This window comes from Anticarsia gemmatalis, chromosome 2 (genome assembly GCF_050436995.1).
Source record: "Anticarsia gemmatalis isolate Benzon Research Colony breed Stoneville strain chromosome 2, ilAntGemm2 primary, whole genome shotgun sequence".
Taxonomy (NCBI): domain Eukaryota; kingdom Metazoa; phylum Arthropoda; class Insecta; order Lepidoptera; family Erebidae; genus Anticarsia; species Anticarsia gemmatalis.
In genome coordinates this window covers 13879098-13903337 of record NC_134746.1, presented here as the reverse complement: position 1 = coordinate 13903337, position 24240 = coordinate 13879098, and the positions used below count along the sequence as shown (strand labels likewise).

At 42.0% G+C, this 24240-nt stretch overlaps 2 protein-coding genes across 2 annotated transcripts; both read left to right on the top strand.

The window, feature by feature from the left end:
- Window positions 1-35: 35 nt before the first annotated feature.
- On the top strand, window positions 36-4392 carry aft (cap methyltransferase 2). Its single transcript, XM_076133955.1, has 4 exons — window positions 36-733; window positions 996-1181; window positions 1753-1873; window positions 2977-4392. Exons 1-4 carry the CDS (start codon window positions 242-244, stop codon window positions 4269-4271), a joined length of 2094 nt encoding a protein of 697 aa, XP_075990070.1. The 5' UTR covers window positions 36-241; the 3' UTR covers window positions 4272-4392.
- Window positions 4393-5528: 1136 nt separating this feature from the next.
- Nup205 (nuclear pore complex protein Nup205) lies at window positions 5529-24149 on the top strand. Its single transcript, XM_076133942.1, has 30 exons — window positions 5529-5705; window positions 6392-6552; window positions 6828-6948; window positions 7341-7518; window positions 9206-9406; window positions 9825-9906; window positions 10041-10144; window positions 10406-10658; window positions 11267-11403; window positions 11512-11706; window positions 11888-12079; window positions 12403-12632; window positions 13103-13272; window positions 13617-13820; window positions 14156-14374; window positions 14901-15036; window positions 15652-15835; window positions 17581-17749; window positions 18031-18140; window positions 18437-18581; window positions 18832-18978; window positions 19285-19420; window positions 19586-19701; window positions 19932-20747; window positions 21017-21240; window positions 21681-21818; window positions 22208-22451; window positions 22689-22893; window positions 23319-23641; window positions 23967-24149. Exons 1-30 carry the CDS (start codon window positions 5681-5683, stop codon window positions 24045-24047), a joined length of 5646 nt encoding a protein of 1881 aa, XP_075990057.1. The 5' UTR covers window positions 5529-5680; the 3' UTR covers window positions 24048-24149.
- The last annotated feature ends 91 nt before the right edge of the window (window positions 24150-24240 follow it).

Genomic DNA, 24240 nt, shown 5'->3' with positions numbered 1-24240 from the left:
AGATTTTGTCAGTTCGTAACACACTGTCTTGTCTTATTGTCAGTTTTCTGTCAAATTAGTGTCAATGGTCGGTTGTGTATTTTGTTTTCCTTCCTGCGAAAATAAATAATGCAGCGTAGTTGTAAAAATGAGCTAGACTATATTTAACTTTTGAATTGTATACTATAAAATTTCTCTTTTAGCCGTATACTGTTAAAATTTATGATATAATATAACGCTCAACAATTTTTCTCTGTAAACAATGTTTCACAAGGCGGATAGTTGCTTGTTTCAATCTCGGCAAAGATTTTATTCGAACGACGATTTTCAAGATGAATTGAATAATTTATTCAATAAGAAGTTCCAGTTTCGTTTTAACAACAGTTGGCTGTTGCCGGAGAAACAGTCGTGGTTCTCTACTCCGCCGTGGAAAGTGAAGCAACTGGAGATTTTGAAAAATCGATTAAATTTTCATAAAAGTCAGTTGAATGATTTCAATATTGAGGAGTGGAGCAGTCACACGCGTCGTAGGAATCCTGCGGGGGAGGTAGGATGGAAGATCAGATGTCTGGTGAACCCTGAATTCCTCACGCAAGCATGGACGAAGTTCTACGAGTGCGCGTGTACGTACAGTGTGATACCGACCGAGGCGACGATGGAACGGAAGATGGTGTCGCTGCACCTGTGCGAGGCGCCCGGAGCGTTCATCACCTCACTCAACCATTATCTCAAGTCTAACCACCAGGGCATAGAGGTGTGTCTTTCTACAATTATTTATTTATTGTTAAAATGATGTTTGTTTTTATGAGATCATTGCTTTATTTTTTCCTTAAATTCATAATGATACTAAATATTCATTAGTAAGACATCAAGAATTTATGTAAATGTTTCAAAATGTGTATTTGTTTAGTTGTTTTAGTGTTCCATAAAATTTTATTAATTAACACATACTTACAATAATAATGAACACTTGAGGAAACAAAACATGTTATGTATAAATTGTATATCACTTTCAGTGGAAATGGGTGGCAAACACACTGAATCCTTACTATGAAGGAAACTCTCCATCAAACATGATCAGTGATGATCGGTTCATGTTTCATACACTGAACAACTGGGACTTTGGAGTGGACAACACGGGCAACCTGATGGACTGGAACAACTCACAGGCTATCATTGCCAAGGCCAAGAGTTTGGGCAAGGTAAGTTACTTCAATGCTATCTTTATGACAAGATGGATAGATGTGAATCAAACAATGGAAGTTTTTAGGGATTGCAGCAAGTGGTGTCATTTGGACTCAGCCTACCCTTGCTGTATATTTATGGTATCTAAATAAATAAATATTATTGGACAACTCACACACGGTCATTTGATTCCAAACTAAGCAGAGCTTGTACTATGGTAACCAAATAACTGATAAACATACTTATATACGTCTAAATATATACTTATATAGATAAGTTGACAACCAGGCTCAGAACAAATAGTCGTGCTCATCACACAAAGATTTGTCCCGGGTAGGATTCGAACCCACCACACGCGGCGCTACGGTTGTTGCGGCGAGGTGACCGCTTAAACCACTGCGCCAAACGTGCAGTTAAATGTTATTATACACTCATTTTATAAACATCTGTGATGTGTACTGCCCTGACCAATATATCCAATTTATACAAGACTACCCAGGGAAGACAAGTTGTTCTGTAAATATTCAATGAACTTGTTTTTAGATGCTTGTAAGATCTGTATTAAGTACTATTTTTTTCTTCCACCAGGTACTGCTGGTGACAGCTGATGGGTCTATAGACTGTGTGCAGAAGCCTGATGCTCAAGAGGAGGTGACCTCGCCCCTCCACTATTGTGAAATAGTGACCGCATTGCAAGCTCTCAGTCCAGGTATTTACGTTTCATATTTTATGTTTATTGTCACAAGATAAGGTATCTGTAGCATTATTTACTTTGCTAATGTATTATCAAGGTTAATCAGTTACCATTGGATTAAACATACTTATACATTTTGTGTATAGACTTGGCATAAGTGTACAAAGGTTCATATCTATCTATCTTTACTATATTTAACAGTAGGTTATAGCTATTGCTCCTTTGTACTCCATTTAAATGAGTCGTGAGCCGTGAGTTTCTTGCCGTTTCTTCTCACGAGCAACAGCTTTTCCGAAACGGTGGTAGATAAAAAACTTAAACTTAAAACTTAAAAAGACAACTCCCGCACTAAGAATTGCTCTTGTGTCGCGGGGACTTTTTACAAACATACAAACAACGGACACAAAGGACAACCAGACCCGAAACAATTATTTGTGGATCGCACAAATAATTGTCCCGTGTGGGAATCGAACCCACGACCTCCCGTTGCAGTGGTATCGGCGTGGCGACCTAAACCACTGCGCCACGGAGGCAACATACATTCATTTTGATGATTTCAAATACTTGTTAAAGTTTATGAAATAAAGAATATTTGACTTTGACTTTGACTAAAAAAATATGGCGTAAGATAAAAATAAATATACTCTTGTGTATAATATTACGCAGTTTATAATAGTATGTGTATAGATTGATCTTTATCAGGTGTTCACTGACCTTTGTAGGCTGGTGCATTACTAATATAAAAATAGAATTATAATCAATACAGCGTTTTTAAATCATCTGCCATGCCGTTGACCTTTGCAAACAATATTTATTCTTAGTATGGCATGCTAGCGTCCCTCCCGGTTTAAACAGTTATTTTACAAAAAAATCATTGCAAATTTTACACATCAGCTTTCTCTTGAATCACCCTATCTATTAAAAAACATCAATATCCTTTGCGAAGTTTTAGAGATATAAGCAAACATACATACGTACATAGAGACAGATGTGGGAAACGACTTTGCTTTATACTATTTAATGATTGCGTCCTTTTATCCCACTTAAATTATGTCATAAATATGCATTAAATATATTCAGAATTATTTAGTAACATACAAATATTTTTCAATCTACAGGTGGGACATTAGTCTTCAAGCTGTTCACCATATTTGAACATTCCACTGTATGCCTGCTGTATCTCATCAACCACTTATTCGGCGAAGTGAACATTTACAAACCGGTTACATCACGCCAAGGAAACTCCGAGGTTTATGCCGTTTGTCTTAAATACAAAGGCTTATCACACCTTGAAAAATATATACCCACCCTACAGACTGCTTATGGATCTGAACTCTACGGGAACTTAGCCATGCTCCCACTTGAAGCAATACCAGAATCATTTCTGAAACAAATTGAAGAATGTGCACTATATTTTTGCTCAATACAGTGTCAAGTTATAAACAATAACCTCCAAGCTTACCTCATGCAGAAGAACATCGCACTTCACAGGGATATTAAGAAAATACGAGCTATTGTAGCCACCGAATTCATTTGGCAATATGATCTCAAACCATTGGAGTATGATCAAGAGATATTAAAGGGGATTCTACATGAAGAAAATAAGGTAAATATGAATCCGCGGTATCATCGCGGGTCTTATACAGAGAGGCAACTGTACACAAAGATGTCCCTCAGAGAAAAGTTGAACAATCTCAATTCATATCTCCAAGCAGAAGTATTGTCAAACCCCTTAATACTTATCAATGAACCTGTGAAATGGATGCAGATTAATACTGAGGACTCAGAACTAAAACTTATATTTACTTATGGTTGTCCTTTACAGAAAATAAATAGCTCAAAGTTTATATTTGTGCCTATTTTTAAGTTATATCAACAGATTTTAGCTGAAGAAGAGTTTAAAGAGATTATTTTTAGTAAAGAGTGTAAAACTAGTACTGATAACAATAGGGATATTGGACTGCAGATAAACAAGAGACTGTCGCTACCTGAGTTTGAGCATTTAGAGAGTTATCATGTCTATGAGAAGAGATGTTTTAAGATGTTGCTGAAGAGCTTACAACAACTTCCAGTAGGTGAGACACTGTTGATACAGAATATTAACATGCTCACACATTTTAATGTCAGTGTTATTTATATTATTGCAAAGAAATGCTTTGAGAAGGTTGGTTTCACATCTCAGAGTAGTATTGTATTGAGAAACCTGATGAACAAAACTGCTTTAAAATACCTCGAAACGGTAGACAGTGAATGTGATAAAGTCAGAACTGATGAAACTAAAGATGTGTTGAACTCCCTGATGGTACAAACCACGAATATTGGGGATTTTTATAGCAACATTGTTTTCTATAATAACACATTTTACAGGAATAAATGTATGGAATTCATATCTAAGATTGAAAAGTTTATCTAAATTATTCAGCATTTTTAAATACTTGGAAGATATTTTTTAAATATTTTTTATTGTTATAAATGTTCTTGTTCCGTAAATCCTATTTTACATAGATGTAATAAATCTTGAATGTTGTACGAAACATGGTATTTTTATTTAAACCCTACTTTAATGTGTCTTTGGGATAAGGGAATACTCCGTGGACGCGCAAGCATTACGCAACATAAACTCTGCGAGTTTGATAGTCGCCAGTCGGTTGACGAGCCGAAGAGCGAGTGCTATATACTACAGCATAGTTAATTTGGTTTTTCATCCCCAATCTATACTTACTAATATTATAAGGCTGCGTTTCCACCAGAGATGTGCGATGGAAATGTGTCGTGCGAGGATGTCTAGCTGTGCTGTGAAAATGTATGGGTGTTTCCACCAAAGCTGTGCGATGAAAATGTGTCTACGAGGATGTGTAGCGGAGCTGTGAAAATGCGCATTATGTGTGGTGCGAGGATGCTTTGCGAAGCTGTAAAATGTATCGACGGGGGTGCGGTGTAGTGGGAGCGGTCTATTTTACGCACTTCTACTTCCAACAAACTCCGTCTATGGACTGGCTGGTACAGTATGCGCAAACCTCGCAACACATCCTTCTCAACACATCCCTCGCACACATCCCTCGTACACATCCCTCGCACACATTCCTCGCTTGTTTTGTATGCGCAAAAATCTAGCTCCGCTGAGCCGTTTCCACCAGAGCTGTGCTGACCGAGGCGAGGTAAATGAAGCGATTCTATTGGTTCTTTACAAACACATCCCTCGCTACGCATCCTCGCACATCTCTGGTGGAAACGCAGCCTAAAGCTGAAGAGTTTGTTTGTTTGTTTGAACGCGCGAATCTTAGGAACTGACTTAGGTACTGGTCCGATTTGAAAAATTCTTTCAATGTTAGATAATCCATCGAGGAAGGTTATAGGCTATATATCATTACGCTACGACCAATAGGAGCAGAGTAGCAATAAAAAATGTTACAAAAACGGGGAAAATTTTTACCCATTCTCTTTTACGTGTCGCAGGCGAAGTTGCGCGGGTCAGCTAGTGTGTTCATAAATAAGGCCAAAACTAAATACAATACTCCACAATCCATAATTACATCTAAATGGATTGCTTCACAATTAAAGTAAACGTATCCACTTAGACCTCTGCTTTTATAAATAGAACCTTGTCGTTGGAATGCTCTGCTCTAAAAAGCTGGATACTCAAACTATTTGTTTCCGAACGGCAAACTTACTGGGCGCGCGTCTTGTCGCTAACTGTCAAATGAAATCACGAATTCAAAATATAAAATATTTGCCAGTAATTTATATTTAACTTTTATATAATTTTGTAAACTAGTGATTGTGAAGAGTTATTATAATCTAGTCTATATGTCCAGTGAATAAATGAACACAATGGATATCAACGAAGGTAAATATTCGTCAAACAGCATAACCTATTTCTAAAACAAATTATTTAGCGGTTTTATGCAAAATCTATTTTTTTCATTATTTAGAGGCACCCTGACTTTATAGTCTTACAACTATTTGCTTAATTATTACCGGGATTCATTAGTAAATGGTAAATTGTAGTGTATTTGCTAACTTTGTATATTTGAGGTTATAGACCTTGTAAACTTGTGAATACATGTATCTGTAGCTATTTTACAGGCAGATGCATACAGTAAATACTGTCAAAGTTCTTATAACAAGTTTACTTATTCAACTGAATGAGTTGTTTATTTATTTTGGAAGTAGTATTTTTGATGATCAGTTTTAATTAGTAGTAACTAGTAGTAACTATTTTTCTTTCCTAAAATAGGGTTATTCGGGAACCTTAACCTTGAAATCATCAAAAGACATACACATTAGTTAATAGTAGCAGTTGTAGTATCAAGTAAAAAAAAATAACAATTTCTACAACCTAATTTATTAGTATGTATCTACCTACAAAATTATTATTAAGCATAGCACATTAATAGAAAGAGGAACTGTCCTATGTTTAAATAGTTTTTTTTTAAGTGAAAACTCACTATAGTTTTTGTTTATTTTTTTTATTAAATACTACTACACCCTTTAAACTCTATATAAAAGTTACCAATTGCAAAATCTTTGCAGGCACAACAACAGATGACTTATGGACCCCCTACAAAGAACTGGTGTCAGTGGTGGAAGGCTACCTTGCTCACGAGGGTGGAGGAGCCCCATATGCAGTCCACACATTTGAGTCAGTGCTGCGACGGCACAAGCAGACATTCCTGGCTTTGTTTAAGAATCCTGTAAGTTTAATTTTATTCTAAGACTGAAGTTCTAAGGAATAATTCAACAAGTTAAAAATTTTTAGAGAAAGGACTAGCACATATCTAAGAGGAATAAAGTCTTCTTTTGCTTTGCAGTGCGTCCTCTTTCTAAACTGACTACTGACAATGATATAAAATCCCTTTTTTCAAATTATATTATGAAATCCCATGAAATTTGTGCTCCATAGTTTGTAAAGCACATGTAACTGTAGTAAGTGGTGTTGTTCCAGCAAACAGTGTTTTGTTTGTTGTAGGCAAAGAACCCATCGAGCAGGGATGAGATAAAGAGAGGAGTGACAGAGGGTGTGACACTCCCTAGTATTGGTCGCACCCTGCTGTCCAAGGAACTAGTGGATGAAGCTATTATTATATCAGGTTGGTAAACATTGCAAGTCTATTTCTTCATAATTATTATCCATAAAGTCACATAAATTACTTTTTTTGCAACTACTCAGTGTGAGAGACAAATAATTAAAAAAACTATTTAATTGCTAATTATTAAACAAATTATTGCTTATTTTTTGCCCTTCTTATAATAGAATAAAATACTCTTTGATTGGTCAGACTCAGATGTTTTATATTATTCACCACTGCCTACAATATTTTAGCATAACTTGTATCACAGATTTATACTTTTGTAAGCACTTTCCTACCCATCACCTTAAATCTATCATCCTCTGATATACTTCTAATTCAGCAACTGGATCTAGTTGTTTGTCTATACAATCATGGACATATTGTTTTTAAAATGTTATTTTCTTCTCCAGACATGTACAATGTGAGTGAGTACCTCGCATTAGAACTGCTGCACACTGCCCAGCGTCAGTCGCCGCGTCACCCGGGCCTGCCGCGCGGGCTCGTCGCTGTGCTGTTGTACTACGACGGCAGGAGAGCCATGGTGCAAGCCCTTAAAGAACTGGTCATGGCTACTGATGGAGTGTCTTGGTATGTATTTATTCGTTTTGTGGATTACCAATTAAAATCGATAAACAGTAAGACAGCTAATTTAATACGAAAATTAACAATACTTGCATTGTTAATTTATTTTTATTATTGAGGATCAGACAAAAAATTCGGTTTAGGCGCATTAGGGCTAATTCTCATTATGGCAACCGACTCGCTAATGGACTACTTCTCATTATGGCCACTTCTCATTTTGGCTACTTCTCATTAGGGCTACTTCTCACTTGGGCTACTTCTCAATAGGGCAACTTCTCACTTGGGCTACTTCTCGTTAGGGCTACTTCTCAAAATTGGGGAATGTTTATTGAAATAAATGCTGTCTTTATGTACATATAATATAATATGTTTATTCATTCATAAGAGATTAATGACATTATTATAAGAATAAATCAACATTAATTGATAATACATTAATTACATAATGAGAAGTGTATTGAAAATAAATATTACCAACTTAAAATGTGACTATGAATTAGGTATAATGAACGCGGTAAAAACCGTGTATCCTGATGCACAAATAACCGGATGTTATTTCCACTATCAAAAAGCCATCTGGAAGAAGGCGAAAGAGTTAAATTTGACTAAAAGAAAAGAAACTAGACAGATTATGAGAAAAATAGCTATTCTACCACTTTTACCTGCAGAGAATATTCCAGAGGGTTGCCAAAAACTAACAGAGATTATTGGAAATGAATCGTTGTTACCATTGTTTGAAACATTTTTAAAATACTTTGCAAAACAGTGGTATCCAAGAATGAACCCTGCGCTTCTTAGTTGCTCTGGACAACGCCACCGAACTACCAACTCTCTTGAGGGGTGGCACCATCGGATAAATGTGAAAATTCCCAAACGTCCAAGTTTATTATTATTCTTACAGAAGCTCCGAAAAGAAGCCAAACATTTTGACTCCAAACTCAAGAACAGACTCCAAATTCAAACTAAAACAAAACGGCATAACAAGTACATTAATTTCGACAAAAGGTATAAAAAAGTACTTACGAAACTAAAAAATGGTCAAATAACAGTTCTTACATTTTTAAAGAAAATGACTTATTACCAGCTTCTTATATAAAGGAATCTACTGATTGTTAATTATTGTGTTGATTTATGCTTCTATAAATATATACCTAATTAATATTGTTTGTTGATTATTGTGTGGATTAATGTTGATTTATTCTTATAATAATGTCATTAATCTCTTATGAATGAATAAACATGTTATATTATATGTACATAAAGACAGCATTTATTTCAATAAACATTCCCCAATTTTGAGAAGTAGCCCTAACGAGAAGTAGCCCAAGTGAGAAGTTGCCCTATTGAGAAGTAGCCCAAGTGAGAAGTAGCCCTAATGAGAAGTAGCCAAAATGAGAAGTGGCCATAATGAGAAGTAGTCCATTAGCGAGTCGGTTGCCATAATGAGAATTAGCCCTAATGCGCCTAAACCAAAAATTCATAATTGCAATCTAAAAGTTTTCTTTTCTGCTTCAAAAACAATAATTGGAATCACTATTGATTTAAATACGATCATGCGCCCTAGCGATAATAAGTTATGTACCCCAAAACATACAGGGTAAATAGTCATTTTAAAGCATTTATTATGATTGTATGTACATGATAAATTGGTCAATGTGTCATATTTAATTATACAATTATTCCATATATCCAGGTCAATAAACGCCCGCGAGGAGATAATCACATACGTGTCCCGGTACGTGGAGCAGCTGATATCGGACGGCTTGCTGGCCAACGCGCTGGACGCGCTGCGCCGCTTCACGCTGGAGTCCGAGCTGGAGCTGCTGCAGAACAACCGCGCGCTACCGCCGAGCAAGCACCACGCCAGACTTGTTACTACAATTGAAACTACTAGGTAATAAACTAAACTAAATTAAGAACCTTAGATCTTATATATATATGTGAAATCACGCCTTGTTCCGACGGCGGTAGTCAATCTTGTTACATTCAGTTCGACATTAATCGGCCTAGCCAGGCGACAAAACTGAATATGTGTAGATGAACCTGATTAACACGAGCCGTACACGTGAATCGGCACTGTTTTTCGATCGATATTGTCGAACCGAATATGTGTGTAGCATGGCTTCAGAGACCAAAGACAAAAGTCATAACATCAACTCAATACTCTACACCAACCTAATGTGTTAAATGTAAGCTTTTATTTCGTCTTGCATAGGAGTAATGTAATGAAGACCTTATTGTAAATGAAATATATCGATCAATTAATAAAGTTTTCTTTGATTGAGAGGTAATAATATTTTTGTTATTAACAGGAAGTTATTGGCGGGTGTGGTATTCGCTGCCTCCGCTCAACGAGGACTCAGCAGGGACATCCTACTCAGACTTATAAATGAGGTAAATTGCATAAACAATTATTGTTTTTACTACCAACTAACGAGGTATTATAAATAAATGTAGTGCTTTTCGTTGATAAATTACATTAGTTGAAATTCATCATGTAATCATACTGAATGTATGTGTTGTTTTAGCAAACGACATCACCGTCACAAGGTCCGACGGGCGCGCTCGACGAGATATCGCTCGCTTTACAAATGGCGCTACTGTACGCGCTGGACTTATCAGTATTACACAGGTAATATATTCTATTTAATTTTACATAACAATTCATTGTTTCAAAAGGAGGCTCCAAAATTCACCGTATCTATGCCCAAATTATCTAAGAGCCATTGCAAGAGCACAGTAAGAGACACTTAAATCTTCTTATGGAAAAGAGCATAATATTAAGACGAAACACGAAATACTTTGTATCTTTAAACCTAACATTATGCAACGACATCAAAATACACGATTATTTTCCTACGTCATTTAAAAGCTTATTGTTTTTTTTTTATAGGCGGGAGGACGGCGAAGAGTTAGCAAAGAAACTCCCTCTAATCCAAGAACCGGACTTAATATCAGTTCTACTGGACGAATTATCAGGCACTGGGTCTGGAATGGAGGGAGGAGCTCGGGCCCTTTGTCAGCTGGCACTGGGCCTCGCCCTTGCGGCATTAAAGAGGGCGCCTCACTCGCTACTCAAACATCATCTCAAGTGCGAGCTGCTGGATCAAGATGAAATGCTGGTTGATGCTGCTATTGATGGCAAGGTAATGTCATTATAGGATCCTAGGACCTACGACTACCTACCACTACTTTCGTATAATCACCTAAAAACTTATTCGTAAGAGAATAGAATTGAAGTTTATTGAAAATTATACATAGGTCAATATTTTTTCGATAAACACACCAATTAAGATTGCTCCATTGGAATGTAAAACAAGTTTCTACGAATTGATACTATAAGATTTGGTTTTGAAATTTGCACTTACTGACTCATTACCCGTCACCACCTCACTTACCTTTATCTTACATGACCCGCGCAACTTCGCTTGCGTAACCTAAGAGAATAGGTCACAATTTTCCCCGTTTTTGTAACATTTTTCGTTGCTACTCCGCTCCTAATGACTGTAGCGTGATGTTATATAGCCTATAGCCTTCCTCGATGAATGGGCTATCTAACACTGAAAAAATTTTTCAATCGGACCAGTAGTTCCTGAGATTAGCGCGTTCAAACAAACAAACAAACAAACAAACAAACTCTTCAGCTTTATTATATTAGTATAGATGTGTAGTTTACCTACTGTTACTGTAAGGTGGTGATAAATTAAAAAAACAACATTATTCCCCACGATAATGTTATGTATGTTTGTCCCAGGTGTTCGAGTATTTAGACGAGGCGATCCTATCAACTGAGTTCGTCGCCAAGGAGGAGTACTATCAGCGACGCGTGCACACACTCATCACAGACTTCATCGTGCTCATGCACTCTAAACTTATGGAGATGAGGGTCAAGTTAGTACATCCATACTTATTTTTTTTACTTTATGAATATGCCGCATATAGTGCTTGGACCTATTAATGTTCCAAAGACTAATTGGTAAATATTTATTTGTTGGCTAGGGCTGATGAGGCGGCCCGCGCGGTGCAGATGTACAGCATGGAGGGGCTGGCGCCGCCCGCCGCCGCGCACGCGCCCCGCACGCGCCTCGACGCGCTGCTGCGCTGTGTGGAGCGACTCTATGCTGTGGACCCGCTGGGCCTGCGCCACGACTACTGGCAGGCCTGCCAGACGCACCCGCACCCACACACGCACAGGTATGTACATTATAATTAAACTTTGTAACTTATAAAAATATGATATTTGGTTATTTCATAATGTAAAAGCATTGAAACTTTATGATAAACATTAATTATTAATAAAGGAATTTAACTATATGACCATTTCAAATAATTGGTAAAAAGTTTACGAAATAAAGGATATATTGTATTGTGGCAGGTCTGGCGGGCGCGCGGCCACGCTGTACAAGTTCGTGCGGCTGTCGGGCGAGGTGGTGTGCGGGCCGCTGCTGGGCGCGTACCTGCGCGCGCTGGGCTCGCTGGCCGTGCCCAAGCACACCTGGGCGCTGCTGGCGCGCCGCGACGCGCTGTCCGCGCACCACCTGCTCACGGCGCTCGCAAGGTACCACAGGTCAGTAGACTCCGTTATTTCTATACATAATTATCTATTTACACTACTAACTGTTTTTAGAGGACTGTTTACCCTCCTTACCCCTGCCACTTTTCCAAAATAACATGCAATGATTTTACCTAAAAAACCTTAAAATTTAGCTTGCACTGATTTTTTACTTAAAATCATATACCTAATTATTAAAATTCCAAGTAATATATGTTTGGACATCAAGGTATAAAGAAGTATCACATGTATTGATTTCTCTTGCGATATTTTGTAATATTCCGAAATAAAAAACTAATACACACAAAACCAAATTCAAACGTACACGTACATTACAGCAACCTCCGTACGGGCGGTGCACCCTTCGAGCACGTGCACACATCGTCTCTGGGCGCGTCGGCCATCGTGACGGCGGCGGCGCGGCCCGGCAAGCTGCTGGTGCGCCAGGAGGAGGTGGACGCCATGATGGCCGCCCTCAAGCTCATCGCCGCCGTGGCCAGGGAGGACCCGCTCGCCACCGCCGCCATATGCGATAATCTACAGTGGGATGCTGTTAATTGCATGTTTGGTGAGTTGCTTTGTATTGTGAACGGCTGTATATTGTGAACGGTTTTTACAGGTTTTAGCGAAGTGTTTTTGATGGGACCAATGATTATTTCTTTAGTGTCATAATAATATGGTCTACGTTCATCTACGTTTTAGTGAATTATGAGATCTATATTTCTAAACTAGCTGACCCGCGCAGTTCCGCTCACGCTTTCTTTTTTTTACTTAGTACCGCGCATTTTCAAATTTATTCATCTTTTACACCTTCTCTGGATTTCCACAAATAATTCAAGACCAAAATTAGCCTAATCGGTCCAGCCGTTCACGAGTTTTAGCGAGACTAACGAACAGCAATTCATTTTTATGTATATAGATGAAAAGCTTTGTGACTGGTCACATTTCTTAGAGCCAACTAAACGCTACTTGTCAGTATCTCTTGATCTTCAGTTCTCCTTCTCCTAGTATATTGAAATATGTACTTTGTATGCTTAGGTCTGATCTGCTGCCACATCCCGCTGGGCCTGAAGGCGGAGCTGTGCACGACGCTAGCAGCACTGGGCAGCACGGCCGGCACCGCGCCCCGCGTGTGGGCCGCGCTCGAGGCCGCGCACCTCGTGGCGCACAACAACGACAAGAGAGCGCTCAACGCAGAGCTGCAGGAGGTAACAGATCTCTTATGAATTATGATCTTTCGTTTGTAGACAAGAGTATTTTACAGTTTTTGAAAATATTTCGATTATTGATGTTTTAATTTCTGAGGTAGTTCGTTGCAAATGTAAAATATATATTATCTATCTTACGTATATTGGTTTAGTTGTGTGACACTAAAAGTAAAATCATCAAAATGTCATGTAGTGAAGAAATAAACATTGATAATTGAAAAATATTGAGAATAGTCCCTTAAGTAAGGACAGGACAGGAAAAGTTGCAACTGTAACTAAACGTCCACTGGTAAATAAATGTAGAACTTTTGTTCCTTGTATTTAAATCTTATTTTAAATCCCAGGTGGAGTGTCGCATCGAGGAGTACCCTCTGTCCCGTGCGTTCGTGACACTGCTGGACTCCCTGTGCGCGGCAGCACCGCTCCCCCGGGCACTAGGCGCAGGAGCGCGGCCGCCCGGCCTAGACCCGTACGTGGAGCACGTGCTCAACAGGCTGGCGCTGCCCGCGCCGCACAGGCCCTACGCCAAGCCGCATGAGAAGTGGCAGGTGAGATCTCTGCTTCTTAAAATTAATTAGGGTTTAATAGAGGAACAATAACATACGAGTGTGATCCATTTGGAAGAAACACGCGTTGTGTTGTTGTGGAGGCAATAACATTTTATTGGTGACAAAAAGATTTATGAGTTTTCGTTAGCTTCTGCCCTCAAATTTGTCCATGATAATAATTTAATGTATCAAAAATCACTATAAATCGGCATTTTTATTATTCTAGACTCACGATTGCATCCAAATATCTTCTAATATTTTTGTTTAATTTCGTAAATATCGAGATTTTTATCAACTTCTTGTACAACTTAAGTTAAATCAAAATTTCTCCACAGATGTTGTCTCTCTGCTTCCGTCTGTTCGCTCGCTGGCTGGACCAGTACGAGCCTTGCCCCTCGGACTTCCCCCCGCCGGGCCGCGAGCCGGACACGAACCCGCCCCCCGGCTTCAGACTGCTACTACAAGTGCATACTAAGTCAGAGCTATTGAGACTACTGCTGAGCTCGCTCGATGAAGCACTGGACCTGCTTGATAGACACCCGCCGCTTGGCAAGGTATGTGAATGAAACTTATAATTTGTCTGTTTGTTGATTTTAATATTTTTTGTAATTAATCTTGGTAATAAAAACGTTAAATCTAGAAACATATACGTCCGTTCAATGCGTGCACGTACGTGTGCGTTACAATATATGAACATTATATCGAATCCCACCCGGGACAAATCTTTGTGTGATGAGCACGAGTATTTGTTCTGAGCCTGGATGTCAATTTATCTATATAAGTATGTATTTAGAAATATGTATATAAGTATGTTTATCAGTTATTTGGTTACCAATAGTACAAGCTCTGGTTAGTTTGGAATCAAATGACCGTGTGTGAGTTGTCCAATGATATTTATTTATTTATTTATATGCCAGCTTATTCAAACCAATTTTCGGTTAGGTAACTGATACGCAACAAATCAAATAACAAAGATCAGTGAGTATGTCTAGGTAGTCTGAGCGTTGACTTTTAAGTCGTATTTACGTACCGTTGAAATATTTTCCCAATACTAACCTGTGTAATATTCCCATTGTCTAGACATACGTGGAGCAGAGCTTAGTGAGCGTGTTACAGATCTTAGAGCGAGCTCTTGCGTTAGAACGTCCGCTACTCAACGCAGCTGCTGAGGCCAACCGCGCCGTACTCATTGTGGGACTGTCCAAGCTTATACTAGGTATGTATAATATCACACTACGAGCCATCTACCGTGCCTTTTGACTTGTGAGCATGACGTCACAAACGTTCAAACGCACTTAATATCGTTTCATAGCCTAACACACTAGTTTAGTTCATAAGCGGTTGTATATAAAACTTTACCGCGCGGCTAACCGTTCCGGCGTCAACCGCTAGTGCGTTAGTGATCATTCACGTTGACTCGCGGGCGCGGTGGCGGGCGCGGTCGCGAAATATCAAACATATGGCGTTGTACCGAAGTGTTCACGTACAAACCGTTCGCGCGGTCTAAGTCGCGGGCGAGCTAGCGGCGTCGCGCGCGGCCCGCGTGGCGCGCTCGCGCCAATATCAAACGCGTGAAGATGTTCGTGTGTGTTCACGTCGAACTAGCGGTGGCGGGTCAAGAAGATCGTCAAGTAAGATCAACCAGTTTGAGCCAAACGCCCGCCTGGCGGCCAACGTGAACACAAATCGCCACGTCCCAGCGCTCGCGACCGCCACCGCGCCCGCGAGTTCCAACGTGAACAAGCACTTAGCCGTTTTATCCTTATCGGGGTTAGGGGTGAACAAGGCAAATTCTATAGGTTGATGTATTGATGTGTGATGTGTTGTGCAGCTCCGGAGGGTCCGGACAACACGTGCCGGCTAGTGACGTGCTGCAAGGTGCTGCAGCACGTGGGCACGCTGCCGGCGGGCGCGGCGCGGGCCGTGGCGCTGCTGGGCCGCGCGCTGCACGTGCCCGCCGCCGCGAGACACCTGCTCGCCTCCATCACGCACAAGCAAGCGCGAGCCGACATCAGGTAATGTGCACGACATGACACATAGCATTAGTGACGTGCTGCAAGGTGCTGCAGCACGTGGGCACGCTGCCGGCGGGCGCGGCGCGGGCCGTGGCGCTGCTGGGCCGCGCGCTGCACGTGCCCGCCGCCGCGAGACACCTGCTCGCCTCCATCACGCACAAGCAAGCGCGAGCCGACATCAGGTAATGTGCACGACATGACACATAGCATTAGTGACGTGCTGCAAGGTGCTGCAGCACGTGGGCACGCTGCCGGCGGGCGCGGCGCGGGCCGTGGCGCTGCTGGGCCGCGCGCTGCACGTGCCCGCCGCCGCGAGACACCTGCTCGCCTCCATCACGCACAAGCAAGCGCGAGCCGACATCAGGTAATGTGCACGACATGACACATAGCATTAGTGACGTGCTGCAAGGTGCTGCAGCACGTGGGCACGCTGCCGGCGGGCGCGGCGCGGGCCGTGGCGCTGCTGGGCCGCGCGCTGCACGTGCCCGCCGCCGCGAGACACCTGCTCGCCTCCATCACGCACAAGCAAGCGCGAGCCGACATCAGGTAATGTGCACGACATGACACATAGCATTAGTGACGTGCTGCAAGGTGCTGCAGCACGTGGGCACGCTGCCGGCGGGCGCGGCGCGGGCCGTGGCGCTGCTGGGCCGCGCGCTGCACGTGCCCGCCGCCGCGAGACACCTGCTCGCCTCCATCACGCACAAGCAAGCGCGAGCCGACATCAGGTAATGTGCACGACATGACACATAGCATTAGTGACGTGCTGCAAGGTGCTGCAGCACGTGGGCACGCTGCCGGCGGGCGCGGCGCGGGCCGTGGCGCTGCTGGGCCGCGCGCTGCACGTGCCCGCCGCCGCGAGACACCTGCTCGCCTCCATCACGCACAAGCAAGCGCGAGCCGACATCAGGTAATGTGCACGACATGACACATAGCATTAGTGACGTGCTGCAAGGTGCTGCAGCACGTGGGCACGCTGCCGGCGGGCGCGGCGCGGGCCGTGGCGCTGCTGGGCCGCGCGCTGCACGTGCCCGCCGCCGCGAGACACCTGCTCGCCTCCATCACGCACAAGCAAGCGCGAGCCGACATCAGGTAATGTGCACGACATGACACATAGCATTAGTGACGTGCTGCAAGGTGCTGCAGCACGTGGGCACGCTGCCGGCGGGCGCGGCGCGGGCCGTGGCGCTGCTGGGCCGCGCGCTGCACGTGCCCGCCGCCGCGAGACACCTGCTCGCCTCCATCACGCACAAGCAAGCGCGAGCCGACATCAGGTAATGTGCACGACATGACACATAGCATTAGTGACGTGCTGCAAGGTGCTGCAGCACGTGGGCACGCTGCCGGCGGGCGCGGCGCGGGCCGTGGCGCTGCTGGGCCGCGCGCTGCACGTGCCCGCCGCCGCGAGACACCTGCTCGCCTCCATCACGCACAAGCAAGCGCGAGCCGACATCAGGTAATGTGCACGCTCCTTATAGTCGTAGCGTTATGTTATACAGCCTAAAGCCTTTCTCGATAAATAGGCTATCCAACAGCAAAATATATTTTCAATTCGCACCAGTCGTTCCTGAGGTTAGTGCGTTTCACCAAACAAACTACAAAACTTACCGATCTTTTCGTGCAACATATAAACTTGTACATCAAAGATCACGAGTACGTAATCGTGCATGTAAACGTATACGCAAGATAAATATGGTGTAAAATGAATAAGTGCTGGTATATTAACTATAGTTGTTTGTTGCTAGGCACGGGTTCGTGGAGTGCCTGGAGGCGGAGGAGTGGGCGCAGCAGGCGGAGGGCGCGGGCCCCGTGCGCCAGGCCAAGGAGGGCATCGTGGCGCTGCTGCAGCACGTGCTGCCCTCCGCGCCGCCCAACCTCGCGCATCTGCTGCTCGGTTATCAACTTACTGATGATGTACGTTGTTTACTCAAAACTTTCTCGTTATGTGACTATTACCTGTCCTATGTTACATAAGCATTAACGCAATTACTTTTGACCCAGTTTCGAAATTTGCTTTACGTTCTGACACTATAATTGTAACAGTGGTGTCAAATTGACTAGACTAGTTTTACTATTGTACTATTTTTAGGCTATTTGCTGGTTATTATTAAACAATTAAATATATTCAATAACCACAATTTTTAGTATGACCAGCATATACAGCAAAACATATATCCTAATGTGTATATTTTTAGGTGAGTCGCAGTAACTTGAGCGAGGCGGGTGCGGGCGGGTATCCGCGTACTTGTCTACACTCTATACTCGACATATTGGACCAACACATCGCATCTAACAACCCACAAAGGTATGCATCATGCTCACTTTGAACAAACAATGCACAACTGTGTGTCTGTCGTAGTGGTTGACGTGTCCACCTCGCCGCAAGTACCGTAGCGGCACGTGTGCTGGGTTTTAAATCTCGCCCAGCACAAATATTTGTGTTCTGAGTCTGGATGTTTATCTATCTATATATAAGCACGATTATCAGTTGTCTGGGTTAAAGTACAAGCTCTGTAGTTTGGGATAAGATGACTGCGTGCCTATACGTAAATCAGTTGGACATTTTTATCGACATACTTTTTAAGCTCCTTTTTGTTTCAGGGAAGCGAACAATCTGGTAGAGAGTTGTTACCGCTTGGTATACTGGTTGTGTGCTCGACCTAATACGTCGGCGCCGGTGCTCAGGTTCCTCAGGACCAGAGACTACTTCCTCTCCAGACATGTCAAGGCTACTGTTGATCTCAAGGTAAATTTTATACAGAGTTAATAAAAGAATACTTAAGCTTTCTATGAGTCGCTCCTTTGAAGCTCATATACTGTGCAAAGTTGCAGAGTGTAAACATTGCATACTATATTGTATACCTCAAGCCTCACATGAAGTGGAACATATGGCAAGAGTGGTGGAATCAGGGCCCATACTTCCCTGATTTTGAGAGGACACCTTTTGCCTAGTAACAGGATATAATTGATTATTAATGTATAATTCGTTTCCGCAGACCGCTTCCGTAGTGACCCTGTCGTCTCGCTCGTGGGTACTACGTGCTTGCGCGTGCGAGGCGGGCGCGGCGGCCGCCACGCGCCAGCACGCCGCGCTGTCCGCGCTGCTCACTGCGCTCACACACACCGCACACCACCCTACACAGGTGAGACAAATATAAATAAAAACTTGCTTTGTTGTTATGGGGTAAGCAAGGAAGGTCGAACAGTGTATTGCGTGACGCATCGCAAAAACGACGTTACACATTAATACAACTGTTGTGCAATTATTAGCGATACGTCGACGCAATACAGTGCTGTAGCTCCGCCCTTAAGTTAGGGCTGTACCTTACAGAGAAACCATGTGTATGACAACTGTTAGGTACACTAATCATTCAAATTGAAAATGGACAGTGCCGAAACGTCCCCAAATGTGTATACATACCGCTAAGTAATAAATTTTACGATTATAGGAATGGGAGTGGTGTCTACTACGTCGTACACTAGAAGAGCTGCCGGTGAGCGTGGAGCCAGCATCAGAGCCTCGCTGGGAATTGTTCCACGCCACACAACTAAGACAAGCCATTGCTTCTTGCGATCTACCAACTGGTATGTATCATACACTAGTTTAAACTCTACTCTACGAACTTTCGAACTTTCTTATTTTTTACACTGAGATTAAAAACAATTAAAGCTGACAAAGGATATTTTTGAGCTGATTCTGTTTCATAGTATCTTTGTAATTTAAATAAAATATATGGTAACTGTGTGCAGGTCTTGGCGGTAAACGCATCAGTGTGTCACGAGTGCATGCGCTGCTGACGCGAGAGCTCGCCGCGCTACACGCCACCGCACCCCAAAGAAACCTCGTCGCCAATGAAATACAGAAGGTAATTTCGACTTACATGATAATTTAATAATTTCAGACTTTGTCAGCGTTTCAAATTAACTATTCTGTGTCACAAAAATAAATAAAGGTTATGTTCAGAATGTGAATCGAACCCACGACTATTGCGTTTATGTGAAATAGCAAAAGATCACCTTAACCAATCAAGTCGAATCTCTTTAAATCGACGATACTTCACGCGCGTGATATTTAACAAATTACTTTTCTTTCTAGGTACTAGACTACGTAACAGAAGTGAACCGTCAAAGGAATCTCGCAGCCACGTTAACTCACTACTACGACTCGTGGCGGCAACTTACCGAGATACTGTTCTGCGTCGCGCCTCACGACATCCTCAACTTAGAAGCGAGAAAGTCTCTCCTCTTGAACATACTACAAGACTTACTGAACAAAATCCCTCCTGGCGAAGTCCTCCCACAGCTGGGCAACCTCGCTTCAGGCACCGTACTACTCCTACTAGTCAACTTAAGACACTGCTACATTCTACAAAAAAGAGATTCTAACTTAAAAACGTCAGAATTCGAAATGAGCTTCTTCGGACCAACTAACCAAGTGATGCAAACAAATTCACTAACATTAAAATTCATACTGCACAAAATACTAAGCTGGATTCTAGTATCAGGAGGCTCTACACAAAAAATGAGAGTGAATTTATACGGAGCTTTACTAAATTACCTAAATATTGTTAATTTGAAGACTAGTCCGGCCGATCCGGAAGAAGATAATGTAAATACGACTTACGTAAGTCGGTTGGACAGTTCTAAAGTGCGAAGTTCAAATAGGGAAGAGTCGGCTTTGAAGTCTATGGTGATCGATGTGATTAGTGATTTTGGTGATAATTTGTGTACGATCGTGTGCTCGGACTGTATCGGCGCGGGGCACGATGTGTGCCGCATGGTGGCGCTCGCGTGCCTCGATACTCTTATTGATATCAACCCCAGGACAGATTGGATGAACACGTTGACCAATCAAGGATATTTGAGAAGCTTGATTGATAGTTTGTTGCAAGATGATGAAGGCCTAAAAGAGGTAATTTTATCTTATTTATTTTGAACTAGCTTTTCCTATAATTTGACGTGATGTAGTGACTAATTACCGTGATTTCGATTACATTATGTGCATCCCAGAGAATTACATTTGTTCTCCTAAGTACGGTAATTTTGTATGACGACAAAACTTATAGTTTAGCTTTTAAATTTAAACAAGATTTTGGATTTAATTCGCTTTCTATACAAAAAAAATACACAGAAATGTTACAAACAATTGTAACAACATAAACCTATCATTGTATTTTGTAGACTCTAGAACCGAACCCCAAGTCCTTGCGCGTGCTGTACGTGTACGAGTCCAAGATGGGCCTGTTGATCAAGATGGCGGGCAGCCGGTCGGGCGCCGAGACCTTGTTGTCGCAGGGCGCGCTGGGCTGCGTGGCGGCGCTGTCCGCGCTGTCCGCGCACCCCGACATACACACGGGGTACGCGCAACATGCTGACACTGAGTTTGTGCCGTCCGTCGCTAATAGGTATGTATGCTACTATACTTGAGAAGTTAATTGATGTTCCAAAATTGAGGGTGTAATCTTCACTTTAAATAATATCTTACACCAGTTAATTTGATTCAAGTTTTAATATTCGGTTGTAAACAAGGTTTTCCTTCAAATATAGACATCGTCCTCGTTATGCAACTTCCTAGAATTATTCGAGCAGGAATTACGTTTTTAACCCATGACTGCTCCATTGCCGGGGTAGGTTGTCTTTCAGAACGAGGCAGGGCCTTGAGCCCTAGCTGGCAAATCGCGGGTTGGTGACTTTAATAAGAATTAAACTAGGGAGTCAACAAAATGAAAAGTGGTTTAGCACGGACTACGTTTTATTGTTATTGCTCCTTTGTAAAAGTGTTACTGTATGACGTATTCTTTAAAGTTCCACTTTTATTAAAAAATATTTCTATATGTATTTCCAGATTCCGGCAAATCCTAGTACCAGCATTAGCGCTGTGCGACGCGTTACTCACGACACTGGGAGGACAGAACCACAGCTGCGTGCTACACGTGCATCACGCGCTACTCAGTCACGTCGAGTGTATCGACATGGTGCTAAGGTAATACTAGCATATTTTAAAATGTATGAGATGTTGTTTTTACAAGTCGAGTTAGTTTACAACAGGCACGTTGAAGATAAAGTGTTTAATGAGGGATTTTTAGATGAGAGTCTGAGCTATACGAATGTAATGTGTTATTGCAATCAACTTTACAAATAAAATTCTTAGTAATTATGATTACCTAACAGTGATTATGAGTTAATTCAACTATATTATAATATTATGACTGCCTTCACAATTTTATGTGGGATCCACAAATAATTGTTTCGGGTCTGGTTGTACTTTGTGTCCGTTGATTGATTGTTTGTAAAAGTCCCCGCGATACAAAAGCGATTCTTAGTGCGGGAGTTGTTTTTTTAAAAACTCACAAACGCATTTCTTCTCAACAGAGCGGCACACCCCAACTCGCCTGTAGAACTCCTAATCGAAGTAGAAGCCATAACATCAGTGATCGGTCGGGCATCGAACCGCGAGGTGTTCGGTGCGGCGGCGGCGGCCGAGCCCACGGCGCTGCAGCCCGCCGCGCCCGCCGCACTGCGCGTGCGCATGCTTATGTTGGCGCTCCTGGCCAGGTTCTACAGACCTGCCAATGACCTGCCTGACCATACGCAGAACAACCTACTGTACTATAAGGTAGGTAGCGTGTAAACATATTTGGGTGAATATGAAAACAAGACTAGGTTTACGATATTGTTTCCTTGTTTGGCCCCAATACTTTGTTAATTGTCTGTAAAATTGCTGTAGATAATGAAAAATAAAAAGAAATGCACACACATATGTATTAGTAAATTATAAGTAAGTAAGATTTAATCCGTAGTATGCGATTTTTTACTCTATTTACCGACTGACTCAACAATTTTACATTTGCAGATCGTGTGCAACTTACTAACGTATGCTCGCAATATAATGTGCGACGAGTCTGGTCGCGCGGTCGAGACTGTACCGTTAGAAGGCGGCGCTGTGGGACGACTGCTGGCGTTGTTGCAACATCTGGTCTCCGCGCATCATCATCATGAGAAACTGCTCGCGACTAGTGTGCATCAACTGTCTAAATTACCTACTTGTAGTCTCGATGGTATGTACATGTTGTCTAATCGTGTCAATGAGTGGTTATGTTGTTTCTGTTTTTGATAGATACAATTATATTAACGTGTATTTTATGGATGTGTATTGTGTTTGGTGATTCAGTTGTGGTTATGTTAACATATAGATGTTATTTTTAATGTTTTTTATGGTATGTCTAAAGTGGTATATTAAGTTATGACGTATTCATGCGTGTACTTGTTCGTAAAGCTGGGTTTAGACGAGCGAAACGTGTAATGTAATTCACCGTGTAATTTTTGTTGCGTAACCCTCGCAGTGCCGTTCAGATGTAGAATTCACGTTATATTATATGGTAATAATGTAATCCACCTTACACGTGACGTTCGTCTGGACCCGGCTAAGGTATACGGACGTATACGTACTACATCGCTATACTATAACAACATTACTTCACAGACATGCGCAAGCTGCTCCCGGAGGATTCATCCACGCTCCCGCCGCTGGAGTGTCGTTCCCGCGCGCTGTGCGTGCTGCAGCAGCGCGTGGGCATGCGGCGCGGGGAGCTGGCGGCCGCCGCGCATGCGCTGTCCGCCGCCGCGCACCTCGTGTGGGCGCGCGCCGCCCGCGCCACGCAGCTCGCGCTGGCCGCCGACACCAACCACAACACGCTCAACAGTAGTGTGTGGCGCGCCGCGGGCGACGAACTGCCTGAGCTCAGGAAGGAGCTCATCGCCGTGTTCAATGACCGCTTCACTGAACAACTACTCGACACTGCTAAGGTGTGTGAATTTTTAGTATTTTGTCTGGTTAAAATACGATATCGTTCAAAATTGGTTTTTCACTGTTCTATGAATCTAAAGAAGTGCAAACTACAACACAGCTTGGTTGTATATTATTCTAATTGCATAAACTAACGATAATAAATTAAAAATAAACATCTGACATAAATAATGCAATATGTTAAAATTTTATAACTCCCTTCTACCTACTTTAACTCTTCAATAATATTTTATATAAATTAAAAAAGAAGTAGAATTTATCATAATAATATCGTTTACTTAATTTATAAATTTTATAATAACATATTTTTATTATTTTAAACAGAATCAGCCGGCATCGCATCGAAGTTTCCTAGAAATTCTGGTAAAAGATATTAAAAGTATGATCCAGTTTGCGCCGATCTGATCCACCAATAACTACCTAGACTACGACATTTAATTATTAATTATTATTTTACGTTTAGAATACTTTCGATACTTTGTAATGTTAATAAAGAAAACTAATTTTGTAAAACCGTATTTGATTTATACCTTCCTCACAGTGGCTCGCTGCTATCCATACACCTATCTTAAATGTAAAATAAAACGAAACCATACGA